This window comes from Balaenoptera physalus (assembly GCF_965194825.1).
Source record: "Balaenoptera physalus genome assembly, chromosome: 1".
NCBI classification, from domain to species: Eukaryota; Metazoa; Chordata; class Mammalia; order Artiodactyla; family Balaenopteridae; genus Balaenoptera; species Balaenoptera physalus.
The window spans coordinates 48411739-48425992 of NC_138882.1; the positions used below are offsets into that span (position 1 = coordinate 48411739).

At 42.8% G+C, this 14254-nt stretch overlaps 1 protein-coding gene across 1 annotated transcript in view; it reads right to left on the bottom strand.

Annotated features, from left to right (window-relative positions):
- Nucleotides 1-4256, bottom strand: part of LAMC1 (laminin subunit gamma 1) — a 122786-nt gene extending 118530 nt beyond the window's left edge. Inside the window, exon 1 of the mRNA XM_082472533.1 lies at nt 3350-4256. Coding sequence (XP_082328659.1) covers nt 3350-3764 — 415 coding nt within the window. The 5' untranslated portion in view covers nt 3765-4256. The remainder of the gene's footprint in view (nt 1-3349) is intronic.
- Nucleotides 4257-14254: the final 9998 nt, after the last annotated feature.

Sequence of the window (14254 nt, forward strand, 5' to 3'; positions counted from 1 at the left end):
CCTCCAAGATCAAGACCCAGTCTGCCAAGTTTTCATCTACAGTGACTATCAAGTTAACTAAAGGGGTTGCTTAATAAAAGGCAAATCCTCAGATACAATCTTACTATCAACTACTCCGCTGATAAGGACAAAACTTATTATAACTTATTATAAAACACAAAAGCCAAACTTTTAAAAAGCAGTTGAATAATTCATATAGAAGTTAGGAGAGAAGATCCAGAAGTGGAAGGCAAAATAAGAAAGACTTCTTTTTAGAAAAGGATGCCTTGCTGAGATTTCTCTCCACAACAGGCAGAAAATGCAGTTCTGATGCCCACAGCAACTTTAATTCATTATATCTAAGGATACATTGCACCCTGTACCCTGGATAACTGTATATGGTGCTTAAGACATGGCTGCTTACAGAAACAATGCTGATTTTCCTGGCTTTTGTACAAGTGATGATAATGGTACAATCACCTAATTTGTACTTGCCATCTGTTAAAATATGCCTCACCCCCCAAAAAAGGTACCAGTTAAAATGATCGTGTAATTTTATACATACATGTGTATGCATGAAATGTTTCTGGAAGGTTACGTAGAAAATTGTGAGCGACGGTCTCTGGGGCAACTTAGCAAATGGAGATGAAGAGACTCACTAGTCGTTATACTGTTTTAATTCACTCTGTCATGTTTTACTTTTACAATAAAAAAAGTCTTAGGATCACTGGCAAAATATGCATATTTCTTGTGACCACTTAACTGCGATCTGGCTTTGCTTATTTTAAAGTTTACTGTGCTTAAAGTTCAACATCAAAAGGAAGGCTACAAAAGTGGTGGCTAGACCTAGTTCTTCCACACTACTCCCTTCGAGTTTCACATGCTCTGAAAGGGCATAGCGCAATATGCATCACTTGTTTAAGGGTATGTGAAATTTGAACTGGATGGGAGATTTAATAGATGCACAAACAGTCATGGTCCTTGAATTCATGGGAAATAATTAGTTAGCTAGAGCCCATGGAGTAACTGGAGTTACGGAGTGAATATGCTGAATATCGAAACACACAATAATACATAAAGCCCTGCCTATCTGTCATTAAGTTATAGATCATAACATTCATGAATACATATATCCTTGTCATGAAGAAAGAGAGGGGAGAGAGAGAGACTGAGACATGAAAGCGACTACACACAAATCTCCCTCCCCTTCCCCATCTTCTCCACACACAGTTTCCTCCAGGACAGCATTTCTGATGCAACATCAAGTACAATAACTTCTAGTCAAGTTTTTAGAAATTGTCTATCTAAAAATCTTCAAGTAAATGTTCTTACAGTATTTGTATGAAAACTATTTTAAATAACTTTTATTTACTTAGAAGTTTTAAATCTATAGTTTTATGAACTTCATTTAACAAGAATGTTACCCAAAACTGAAGAATTTTTCAGCAAAACAAGTTCAAGCATATATAACATTTTCAGAGTAAAAAGTCTTTCGAGCTTTTTAATCACTAGGACCCAAAGCTCATATATCGGCCTCCCAGTAGTAGCAACCTAACTTGAAGGATACTATCTTACCTAACACATTATCTTTGTAATAGAGAAGTAATCACTGAGTAATCTACCTTCCTCTACCATCACCTGAAATAACCTTTTGCTACATAGTGCTCAGAGCAGAAAATTCAGAAGGTCCAGATTGACAGCCCTATCTTTACCTAAATAAGAGATTCTTATTCAGAAATTTTCAGTTAAATCTCAGGCATTTGAGACATCAAGGCTGTGCTTTTGCTTTGAAATTTTTAATATTTCAAAATAGATAAAATAAGACGTTGTGGGCATTCAAAATTCAACACAGAAGCTTTAAAAAGACAAAAAAAATTTTTTTAATAATTGGATACAGATTTCAAAACTAATCTTGGCCAAGTTTAAAAATACAACACTTAGGAGAAAAGTGCTAAAGAGCATCCCCACGAAGTCTTAGGAGGCCCTAGGTCTCTTGCAGAATCTTTAGAAAGGCACCTGTTCCAAGATACTGCTTAGTTCCATGTTTCCAATACCTTTGAAAAACTGAACTCAGTTTATTTCTTCCATCTCTGAAAAACAGGTGCCTTAGAGTTCCAGTTTATGAACTTATTTTTGAAAAGTTTCATCTTCCTAATGACTTGCCTACAAATAAAATGATATTTACTACAAAGGTGCTAAATACTGTTTTTTAAAACTTGCTCCACACACAGTAATTTAGCTCCACTTTTCGAAGTACTTTCTCTAGAATCTTGACGCTTTCATAAAATTTAATGTATCAGAGAGCAGTGGAAAGAAAAATACAAAACCACGACCAAAAGAACCATGTGTCTACCAAACGTTCCTTTCAAAGATTCCCCAAATAATGTTACTAGCCTTATAGAATTATACTGCTTTGATAGAAGAATGGCTTGGCACGCTGTTCGCTCTGGAAGTTCATTACTACCAGCTACTGGTCTGCAACGGGACTGAAGCTCTACCCGTCAATGCCAGTTTCTCACGCATGTTACTCTGTTAAACACAATAACGAATCATTCTGCTTGTTTGTATATTTCAACGATGAAGAAAAACTGACCCAGATCAAACATGATTTTTAATACTTGGGGATAAACATGTCCATCCTCGTCCACCACCCAGCAATGAAGTTTTCTATACATCCCTTTCCTGATTTCTAAAAGGTCACTTACACATGCTTCTACACTTGCTTTGAATCAAAGCAAAAGCAAAGACAGTGAGGAGAGCCTTTTTACTCAGGGACAAAACTGTACCCAACAATTACAGTGAGTGCAGATACTTCCTTTTGTTTTGTCTGTACCAGGATTATCAGTGAAATCGCTCTGTGGCCCTTAATTAAAGCTGAACAACTTTAAAGAACAATAACTTAAAAAGTGAACTATTTTAATTACACATAGGCAACAGCGGTAGTAAAGTCATTTGCTCCCCTCAAATCCCCTTAACTTAGACCCTTTCCTCTCTAGCTTATTCAGCAGAGCAAACAGCAATCACCCTCAACCCTGGAGAGAAAGACTTTCAAACAACGTAAAAGTGCTAAAGGTGGACAAGCGAGGAGGGGGGTTTCTGATTAACGCTTCAGGAAACAGGGACCAAAACAGCCGAAATGGCGAATAATCAAGGGGTCGAAAATCCGGCTAAGTTATTGATAGACTAGGAAAGCAAACAGAGAGATGCTGGCGGGAAGCATCTTGGCTCGCGGGATGTTAAGTGCTAGATGGAGAAGGGAATTTCTGTGTGGCCCATGCTGGGGAGCAGAGAGCCACCACACGGCTGTTTGGGCCCCGCAGGCTGGGCGAGGGGGTGAGCAGTAGTAGGGGACGGGGCTGTCACCGCTTACCCAGATGCAGCGTGAGGTTGATGGAGTTGGGATACTGCACCCCGGCCAGCATGGTCTGGCTCTGCCACCAGGTGGTGTCGGCCTGGTTGTTGTAGTCCGTCAGGAAGGCTGCCCCGTGCTGCAGGTGGGGTTGCCCGGCGTCGCACAGGTGACAGGACTTGGTGACCCCGGTCACCCCGGTCTGCACACAGTACTCCTCGGGCGGAGTCCCGCACGTGTTGGTGGCCACCACGGTCACGTTGAAGGCGGCGTTGACGAATTCGGGCATGCAGCGCTGCGACCGCCCGCCCTCGTCCGTGCACTCGTCCATGGCTGCCCGGGCGCAGCCGGCCGCAGCGGCCGCCAGCACAGCCAACACCCGCCAGAGGCCGCCCCGCGGCCGCAGCGCCGGCGCGGCCGGTTTGCTGCCCCTCATCCCGCCGCCCGCGCGCTGGGCCACGGCAAAGGCAAGAGCGCGGGCGCGTTCCTCTCGCGCAGCGGCGTCCCTCGGAGGCCGCTCCGCGGGCTGAGCCTCGGGGCCCAGTGGCCGGACTCTCCGGACGGGCGGTGGCGGCGGCTCGCGGCGGAGAGGCGGTCCGGAGGGCGCCCCTGGCGAGAACTGCGCGGTTCGCTAACCACTGCCCCGCGCGCCGCCTCCGCGCCTCCCTCTCCCACCCGGGACACAGCCGGCACTCGCCACCGACCCCCGACTTCCGAGCGCGTACCCGAGCGCGCGCCCCCGGGGAGGAAGGAGCAGGGGGTGGGATCGGTGGGGTGGGGTCTGGCCGAGGAGAAAGCCCAACCCCGGCGTCTTCTCAGTAGCTCCCGCGGCCCCCGTAGCCGCTCCCCCGCTCTCCACGCGCGGTGGACTGCGCGTCCGCCCCGGCAATTCTCGGCGGTGGCAGCGGCGGCGGCGGCGGGGGCGGTGACATCTCGCGCTCGAGCCCGCGGCGCGCGATCGGCGGGGGAGGGGCCCTGAGGGGCGCGAGGGGTGGGCGGGGAGCGGGAGGAGTTGGGAGGGGGTTGGGGAGAGAGAGAGAGAGAGAGGGAGGGAGGGGCGGCGGGGCGGTGCATGCTGGGAGGGAAAGGAAGGCAGCGGAGAGGCAGCTCCCAGCCGGGAGGTGGACGCCCGGGTCCCCTGGCGCCGAGTCCCCGGAAGACTCAGGATTAGGGGAGGGGGTAACGGAGGGGGCCTTAAAGGGGCGACGCCGGAGGGGTGAGGTCGCTCGGAGTCGGCCTTTGGGCCCCACGCCGGTCTGGGCCGCAAGAGCGCGGATCCCCGCCCCGCCAGGTGTCAGTCCTTGTGTCCAGCCGGCCGCACCCCGGGCCAGGGACCAAAGGGACCCGATGGTGGGGGCTGCCCGCAGGCTCTCCGCCCCAGCCGGCCGCCGCGGGAATGCCCCCTGCCGCTCGGGGCCGGCTCCAGCTCTTTCCGAGGAGCGGTCCCGGGGTGTCAGGGGGCTGACATGGTCCCCGGAGAATATAGGGCCTGGTCGCAGCATCATAATGAGTTTTCTGAAGCGATTTCCTGCCTCTGAAGTAAAGTATAACCAGTCGTTTAACAGGCGCAAGGAAGGAAGTGAAAAGGCTGGGAATGGAATGACATTTTTCCCTTGGGTACGCAGACCCACTGCGAAATTCTTCCACTGTGTTGTTTATGTTCCCCAGCTTGCCTTTAAAAGACTCGAAATTATCTGGATCTGACATCCTCCTTTTCGGGCCTGCTGAGTCACGGAATATTCTCCGTGCCAGAATGACTCAGTTCACAGAACCTGAGCCAGAAGATCATGAGGTTTAGTCCGAGATCAGAACCTGGGCACTTAACCAGTGCTGATAACGACAAGCAAAGACGCGAAGGGAGGGTGCCGTAAAAGTGGATGACCCGAGGCGGCGTTTTTTAAACCTTTGGCGTCCCCAGGCAAAGTGGGTGTGCGTCGGGGATGCTCCTGAGGCAATTTTTTTCTTTTTCTTTTCTTTTTTTTTTAACTATTCAAGCTCTTAACAGTTAAGTGAGAATAATAAATACACTGGGGGCGGAAGGCGGGGGTAGAGAATACCTAGTTTTGGACCCAGTAGTCCCGTTAAGAGAGGGATGGTGAGGATGTGAAATAATGAAATAAGTAAATGTTAGGTTACTATGGTTGGGGTCAGTGTTAACTCTAGGAGGACCTTAAGGATAATGGTTTGGGGGAGGGGAGCAGATTAGGGGACTTGTCAGATGGTGAGCTTGGTTAGCAAATACAAGGATCACTTATATTGGTAGTTTATTTGATGAGATGGGTGGAGATCATTCATAACTCAGAGTCTCTAACTCCTCGCCCCCTGGCATCCACTCTTTGGGAAAGTTATGGAGCTGTGGGTAACAATGTTTTAATCCTTTCACGTGTGAGTGGAAGCAAAATAAATTTATTCATTTATACCTAGAGGGGATGCTATTCTCTCTCAGTCCTTGATTGTTCTTGAGAACAAACGAGGGCATACAGGACAAAGATAAGATGTTAGCTGTAAATAAAGCTACAGATATTTTAATAACTATATTTAAATGCATATATTAATACATTTGCCTGATAAATTTTCAGTATTTTATTAGGTATTGGCAAACCAAACAGTGGGTCTCCTTTTGTTTTCCACCAGGTCAATAGTTGGGTAAGGAGACCCCAAAGGCTGCGAATCAACATAAATGTTTCTTTGTCACTGCTCCCTTTTAGGTTCTAATGTCCAAGGGTTAGCTACAAGCTCTTACTTATGCTTACCTACCCCACTGTTTCATTACCGGAACCTCATCTGGTATTTGTAAAGCACATAAAGAGACTTTGAATTGATTTCTGAATTGTATTGCTCATCATGAGAGTGTGACAAGGAGATATCTATTTTGAAGCGAGATAATAATGTAACCAGTGTGCTTGATGATAAAAAATTTTGCTCCATTGCCTGAATCCTGATTCAAACAAACTAATGGTTAAAACAAAATTTTTAAGACAATTTGGGAAACTTAAACGCTAATTAGATCTTTGATGATAACAAATTAAGTATTTACCTGGAGATGCCACTGTTGACTAAATAGACTTGGGTGTTTTGGGTTTTTTTAAAGTGAGAGTGTGTGAGATTTTCTTCACTTCAAGTTGCCCTGTTTTTTTCAAAAAATTCCGGAGACCTTAATACATGTTCTTAGCTGCTGGAAGCTCCATTATTTGGTAAACAATTGTGGTGTTTAGAAGAAAAACATGAAGGTGTGGGAGAAATGGGTTCAGATCCCTCAAAAGATGATCTTAGTGCCCAATCACCAGTGCCTCTATGCTGAAAGAAAGGTAGGATGAAGGAATGTAGTGGTTTATTGTACATACAAAAGACCTCCAAAAAAATTTTTTTAATTCCACTTAGAATTTCAGAAAAAAGAGCTTTCCCCATCAGGATCTGTATACTCAATTTCAAGGAAGGATGCTGATTTCCCTGGCTTGGGTCACTGCAAATTCCTGAGCATACCCATCCCTAGCGAGGGGAATAGAGTAATGTGATTAAGCAGCCCACCAGAAAACCATGGAGTTTAGGAAAAGCAGTTCTCCAAGGAAACACGTTGCTGTTGCTAGAAGGGGGCAGGTTGCAAGGCAGAAAAAAAACCACCAGATGCCCACTACATCAAGACTGAGACTATGTCATATAATTAGAAAAATAATTTAAAATGTTGTATTGACCTTTTCAGATTGCCACTTGGCCCTTTTTTATCCTTTTATAATTACCAATGTGTTTATTTTTCCATTCCTTAGTCTTTTTGACCTCGTTTCCCTATATTCTTCCCAAGCCTAAACACCACTATACTATAAGCTTTATCTTTTATATTTAGCATGCAACTTAAAGATAACAGTTACAACTAATTATATAATGAGGTTAGTCTATATTTACATTCTGTTTTATACTTTTCAAAATGTAATAACTCTGAAGCAAAGAATATTAATTGTGTAGAGTTGAGGAAACAGGATCAAAGAGAATAAGTTACAGCAAAGTCAAAACGGGAGGCTGCACTTTGTGGCTCCCTGTCTAGTGTTGTTTTCTTTTCTGTGTGTAAAGATCATTGTAGAGAAGAGGGAAAAGGAAGAGCTTTCCCAAACTTCCAAGGTTTTGAGGTTATCAAATGGGAATTTTTAATTAGTCCCGTTAAGAGAGGGATGGTGAGGATGTGAAATGTGAAAATTAATATGATACTAGAAGAGAATTACAATATCCCTCTTCAAAGTTACGCTAACTACCCATGATTCTTGGTGTTAGGTTTATAGATCCTACTTGGGTCCTTGGTACAAGTCCAAGCATAACAAGATAATATATCATTGTGGCCAGGCTCAGGTGAAGACGGGATTCCTCTTATATGAGGTAAAGCCCATCTTTCCCATCTAGCCCCCCATACCCAATTTAAACCATCTTTGCATTGTGATACTAGTTTTAAAAGGGAGAGAGAAAAAAAAAAAAAAAAGGACACATAATACATAAGATTTAAACTAGAATTTTCTTATTATAAAGACAGTTTTAAAAAGAAATATTTCCGGGGCTTCCCTGGTGGCGCAGTGGTTGAGAATCCTCCTGCCAATGCAGGAGACACGTGTTCGAGCCCTGGTCCGGGAAGATCCCACATGCTGCGGAGCAACTAAGCCCGTGCGCCACAACTACTGAGCCTGCGCTCTAGAGCCCGTGAGCCACAACTACTGAGCCCATGTGCCACAACTACTGAAGCCTGTGTGCTTAGAGCCCATGCTCCACAACAAGAGAAGCCACTGTAATGAGAAGCCCACGCACCGCAATGAAGAGTAGCCCCTGCTCACCACAACTAGAGAAACCCCACACGCAGCAACGAAGACCAACGCAGCCAAAAATAAATAAATAAAATAAACAAATTTATAAAAAAAAATACTTCCAAAAGTTAGGAGCAAAGTCAAACCCCTCCCCCACCCAAAATCTTCCCATCAAAGAAGCAGAAAACTTCACATCTCAAAAATTTTATTATTCTGCTAACCAGATGTGAAATGCATCCTACTGTAGAGAACAGAGGGATAAATAATCTTTTATACACAGATGAAATGGCTTTATTGTGGGAACTCAGAATGTCTTTAATAAGTTGTTGACCGATAGTGGTTAAATACTGTTAGAAAGGGTAATTCTTTCAAAACCAAAGTTATTATTGGTAGTTTTCTCCCAACATTTAATCACGTTATAGTTCATTACCTCATTCAATTACTTAGATATATAGTGCAACAATTTTTTGGAGCATGTGCCTAGAAATTTTATTGTTCAAAATTAGAAGTTCACAGCTCTTTGAGCGAGACTCTCTTTGGGGTGTGATAATACCAGCTTTAAATCTTTTTCTCATTGAATTTGTTATGGTCCTCATAAAGAGCTCAGGGGCCTCCATCTCTAGTTTATATATGCATTTGAACAAATACTAAATTACTTTGTCCTTCCACCCAAATTTTGTTTATTGTAACAACCAAATTAAAGCAAGATTTTAAAAACTTCATCCATAATTATACTACACTAAAATGACTTTTCTTTTATCAGAACTCCCTCTCCTAGTCCTAATCATTCTTTTATTTTAATAGACATCTTTTATTGAAGTACAGTTTACATGCAAAAAACACACAAATTCCAGGGTATAGTTCAATAGTTCATATCACGAAGTGTACACACTTGTGTAATCACTACCCAGGTCCGGAAATAGAATATTGCCCTAACCTAAAAGCTCCATCATGTCCCCTGACAATCAGTATCCCTCCCTTCTCCCCAAATGTAGCTTCTATCCTTACTTCAGTCACCATAGATTAGTTTTGCTTGTTTTCGAATGCTATTTAAATTAAATCACACAGTATGTGTTTTGTGTGTGGGTGGCTTCTTTGATCAATATTGTGTTCTTGATATGAATCCATCATGTATGTAGCAATAGTTCACTATTTTTCTTTGTTGTGTGGTATTATATTGTATAAATAAACTGTAATTTGTTCATTCTATAATTGGTGGACATTTCAGTCATTTTCAATTTGGGGTTATTATGAATAATGTTACTATCAAAATTTTTGTCCTTTGGAAATACACACACACATACACACACTTTTGTGAATATATACCTAGAAATGGAATTCCTGGGTCATAGGATTAGGCATATATTCAAATTTAGTAGATATCACCAAACCGTTTTCCAAACTAGTTATGCCAATATTCCTTCCCACCAACTGTGTATGAGGGTTGTAGTTGCACCATATCCTCAGGAATACTTGGTATTGTCAGTCTTTTTAATCTATTCTAGGCTAACATTATTATGGTATTGGTGCAGAGCTTGAGAGCCTCTCATTCTGGTTTGTATATGTATTTGAACAAATGATGACTTACTTGTATCATTGGGTGTGAAGTATTGAACTGTGGCTTTAATTTCTAATTCCTCGATTACTGATTAGACCAACACCTTTTTCATATATTTATTAACCATTTGGGTATTCTTTTTTGTATACTTTTTCTTTTTTTGCTCATTTTTCTGTTGAGTTGACTGTCTTCTTCCTATTGATATGTAGGTATTCTTTGTACATTTGAATATAGGCCCCTTTTCTGGTTCTATGTGTTGCAAATATCTTCCTTCACTCTGGTTTGTTAATAGTGTCTCTCCCTTTTGAACTTTTATTATGAAAAATACAAATATAAATAAAAGTGGAGAGAATTACTCAGTGAAACCCCAGCTTCAAAAAAGATTTTTTGATTTAAGACCGATCTTATTTCAGCTATATTTCCTCATTTCTCCCCAGCCCCACTACCATCACCACTTAATTATTTTGAAGCAAAATCACAGATACTATAGTATTTTTTTCTTCCAGTTTTATTAAGATAAAAATGATATAGAGCACTGTATAAGTTTAAGGTGTACAGCATAATGCTTTGACTTCCATACATTATGAAATGATGACTACAGTAAGTTTAGTGAACATCCATTATCTCATATAGATACAAAATGAAAAAAATAGAAAAAAAAACATGTTTTCTTTGTGACGAGAGCTCAGGATTTTTCTCTTAACAACTTTCATTCTAACATACAGCAGGGTTAATTATATTATTAATTATATATTAATTATATTGTATTTAGATGCTCTTATGATGGGTGCATATATACTTACAATTATTATATCTTCTTGGATTGATCTCTTTATTGTTTTGTAATGTCTTTCTTTGTCTCTTGTTACACTCTTTGTTTTAAAGGCTCTTTTGTCTGATGTAAGTATTGCTACCCCAGTTTTCTTTTTATTTCCATTTGCATGGAATGCCTCTTTCCATACTCTCACTTTCAGTCTGTGTGTGAGTCTTTAGATCTACAGTGAGTCTCTTATAGGCAGCATATATAATGGATCTTGTGTTTGTATCCATTCAACCACTCTGTATTTGATTGGAGCATTTAGTCCTTTTCATTTAAAATATTGATAGGTATGTGCTTATTGCCATTTTGTTAATTATTTTGGGGTTGTTTTGTAGTTCTTTGTTGTTCGTTTCTTCTTCTTTTGCTCTCTTCCCTTGTGATTGGATGACTATCTTTAGTGTTATGTTTAGATTCATTTCTCTTTTTTCGTGTATCTAGTATAGATTTTTGTTTTGTGGTTACCAAGAAGTATATATATACCGACCTATGTACATATACATACATGATTATTTTTAGTTGCTGATCTCTTAAGTTTAATGCATTTTAACAACCCTGCAATTTTACTCCCCTCCCCATGTTTGTTTGTGACATCATGTTCTACATCCTTTTATTTTAATGTATCCCTTACCTACTTCTTGTGGATATAGATGATTTTACTACCTTTATCTTTTAACCTATTAACCTTGTACATTGTTGGTTTACTACCTTTATTGTATATTTGCCTTTACCAATTAGAATTTTCTTTTCATAATTTTCATATTTCTAGTTGTGGGCTTTTCTTTTCTGACTAGAGAATTCCCTTTAACATTTCTTGTAAAGCTTGCTTCATGGTGCTGAACTCTTTTAGCTTTTGCTTATCTGTAAAACTTTTGATCTCTCCTTCAAATCTGAATGAAAGCCTTGATGGGTAGAGTATTTCTGGTCATAGATTTTTCCATTTCATTCCTTTATATCATGCCACTCCCTTCTGGCCTACAGAGTTTTGGGTGAAAAGTCAGCTCATAGCCTTATGGGAGTTCCCTTGTACATAACTTGTTGCTTTTCCCTTGCTGCTTTTAATATTCTCTCTTTATCTTTAATTTTTGCCATGTATATATATTATGTAATATATATAATAATATATATGTCCAATTTTTTGGACATAATGTCCTAGTGTGGTCCTCTTTGGGTTGATCCTGTTTAGGACTCTCTGTGCTTCCTGAACCTGAATATCTGTTTCCTTTCCCAGGTTAGGGAAGTTTTCAGTTATCATGTCTTCAAATATGCTCTCCACACCTTTCTCTCTCTCTTTTCCTTCTGGGACCCCTTTAATGCAAATGTTGGTATGTTTGATGTCGTCTCTGGGGTCTCTTAAATTGTCCTCAATAAAAAATTTTTTTTTCTTTTTTCTCTTCAGCTTCAGTGATTTCCACTACTCTATCTTACAGCTTGCTGATCCATTCCTCTGTATCATCTAATCTACTGTTGATTCCTTCTACTGTATTTCTTATTTCAATTATCGTATTCTTCAGCTCTGTTTGGTTCTTCTTTATATTTTCTAATGCTTTGTTCAAAACTTCTAACTTCTCACTTTATTCATCCATTCTTCTCCTGAGTTCTTTGGTTCTTTGAGCATCTTTGTGACCATTATCTTGAACTCTTTATCAGGTAGATTGCTTATCTTCATTTCACTTAGTTATTCTGGGATTTTATCTTGCTCCTTGTTTGGAACATACTCCTCTGTCACCTCATTTTGCCTAATTCACTGTTTTTATTTCTATGTGTTTGGTAGATTGGTTATGTTTCCTGACCTTGACGAAGTGACCTTTTGTAGAAAACATCTGTGCTTCCCAGCAGCATACTCCCCTCTGGTCACCAGAGGTATATGCTCTAGGGGTCCCCCTGTGTGGGCTGCATGGACCCTTCTGTTGTAGGGGGCAGACTACTGTGGGTGGTATGGTAGGTGTGACTGGCCCCTGGTTTGTTTGGTTGTCAGGCTCTGCCTTATACGGAGACTGTCAGCTGCTGGTAATCGGGGCCAGGTCTCAGCAGGGATGGTTGAGGGGCTGAGGTCCCCAGATCTAGCATCAGCTTGCAGGTGGGTGAGGCTAGTTTCTCTTACAGCTAGCTGCAGGGTGCAGGGTGTCCCAAAGCTGGTGTCAGCTCACTGGTAAGTGGGGCCAGATACTGGGGTAACTAGCTGAGAGGCCCAAGGCGTCTTGGAGCTAGTGCCAGCCCACTATTGGGTAAAGCCAGGTCCTGGGATTTCTGCCTGCAGGGCCCTGGGGGTCCCAGGGTTGGTCTCAGCCTGCTGCTTGGTGGGGCCAGTTCCCAAAGGCTGGCTGCAGGGCCCTGAGTGTCCCAGGGCTAGTTCTGGTGCACTGGCGGGCAGGGCTGGGTCCTGGGCTCTCTGTTGGACAGGACTGGGTCCTGAGACTGCTGCAGGGTCAGGGGGTTCCTAAGGAAGCAGGCCTGCTGGTGGGTGGGGCTGTGTTCCTGCCCAGCCAGCTGCTTGGCTTTAGGCCTGCTGATGCTGGTGCCAACAGGCTGGTGGCGGGGGGCGAGTGCCAGCCCCAGCACTAAGAAACTAGAGAGAGGATTCCCAAATGGTGCTTGCCAGTACCAGTGTCTTTGTAACAGAATGAGATCCTAAAAATGGCTGCTGCCAGTGTTTATGTCCCTAGGGTGAGCTCCAGTTGCCTCCTGCCTCTCCAGGTTGCTCTTCAGGATCAACATGTGGGTCTGATTCAGGATCTTTTCAAATTGCTGCTTCTGCCCTGAGTCTCAGAGTGTGAGATTTTTGTGTGCACCCCCTTTTTTTTGGGGGGGGCTACATTGGGTCTTTGTTGCTCTGCTCAAGCTTTCTCTAGCTGCGGCAAGCGGGGGCTACTCACTGTAGTGGCTTCTCTTGTTGTGGAGCACGGGCTCTAGGAGCGTGGGCCTCAGTCGTTGTGGCACGCAGGCTCAGTAGTTGTGGCTCGTGGCCTCTAGAGCGCAGGCTCAGTAGTTGTGGCGCACAGGCTTAGTTGCTCCGCGGCATGTGGGGTCTTCCCAGACCAGGGCTCGAACCCGTGTCCCTGCATTGGCAGGTGGATTCTTAACCACTGCGCCACCAGGGAAGCCCTGTGTGCACCCTTTAAGAGTGGAGTCTCTATTTCCCACAGCCCTCCCAAAATTAAGTGCTTTCAAAGCCAAATGTTCTGTGGGCTAGTCTTCCTGGTGCAGGACCAGGGAAAGCCCAATGTGGGGCTCAGAACCCTCACTTCTTGGGGAGAACCTCTGCATTGTTAATTATCCTCTCGTTTGTGGGTTGCCCACTCAGGGGTATGTGTTTTGACTATACTGTGTCTCCAGCCCTCCTACCAGTCTTATTGTGGTTCCTTCTTTATATCTTTAGTTGTATAAGATCTCTTCTGCCAGTCTTCAGGTCTTCCTCATCAATAGCTACTCTGTAAATAGGTGTAACTGTGGTACGCCCTTGCGGGGAGGTGAGCTCAGGGTCTTCCTATTCCACCATTGGCCACTCACCCACTATACTATTTCATTTAATGCTGTCCTTTGATGAAAGAAATTCTTCATTTTAATGTAACCTAATTTTGAAGTTTAGGATTAGTGTTGTTTCGGGAATTCCCTAGCAGTTCAGTGGTTAGGACTTGGCGCTTTCACTGCTGTGGCCCAGGTTCAATCCCTGGTCAGGGAACTAATATCCCTCAAGCAACACAGTGCGGCAAAAAAAAACAACAAAAAAAAAGAAAAGTGTTGTTTGTACACTCATGTAAAAAAATCTC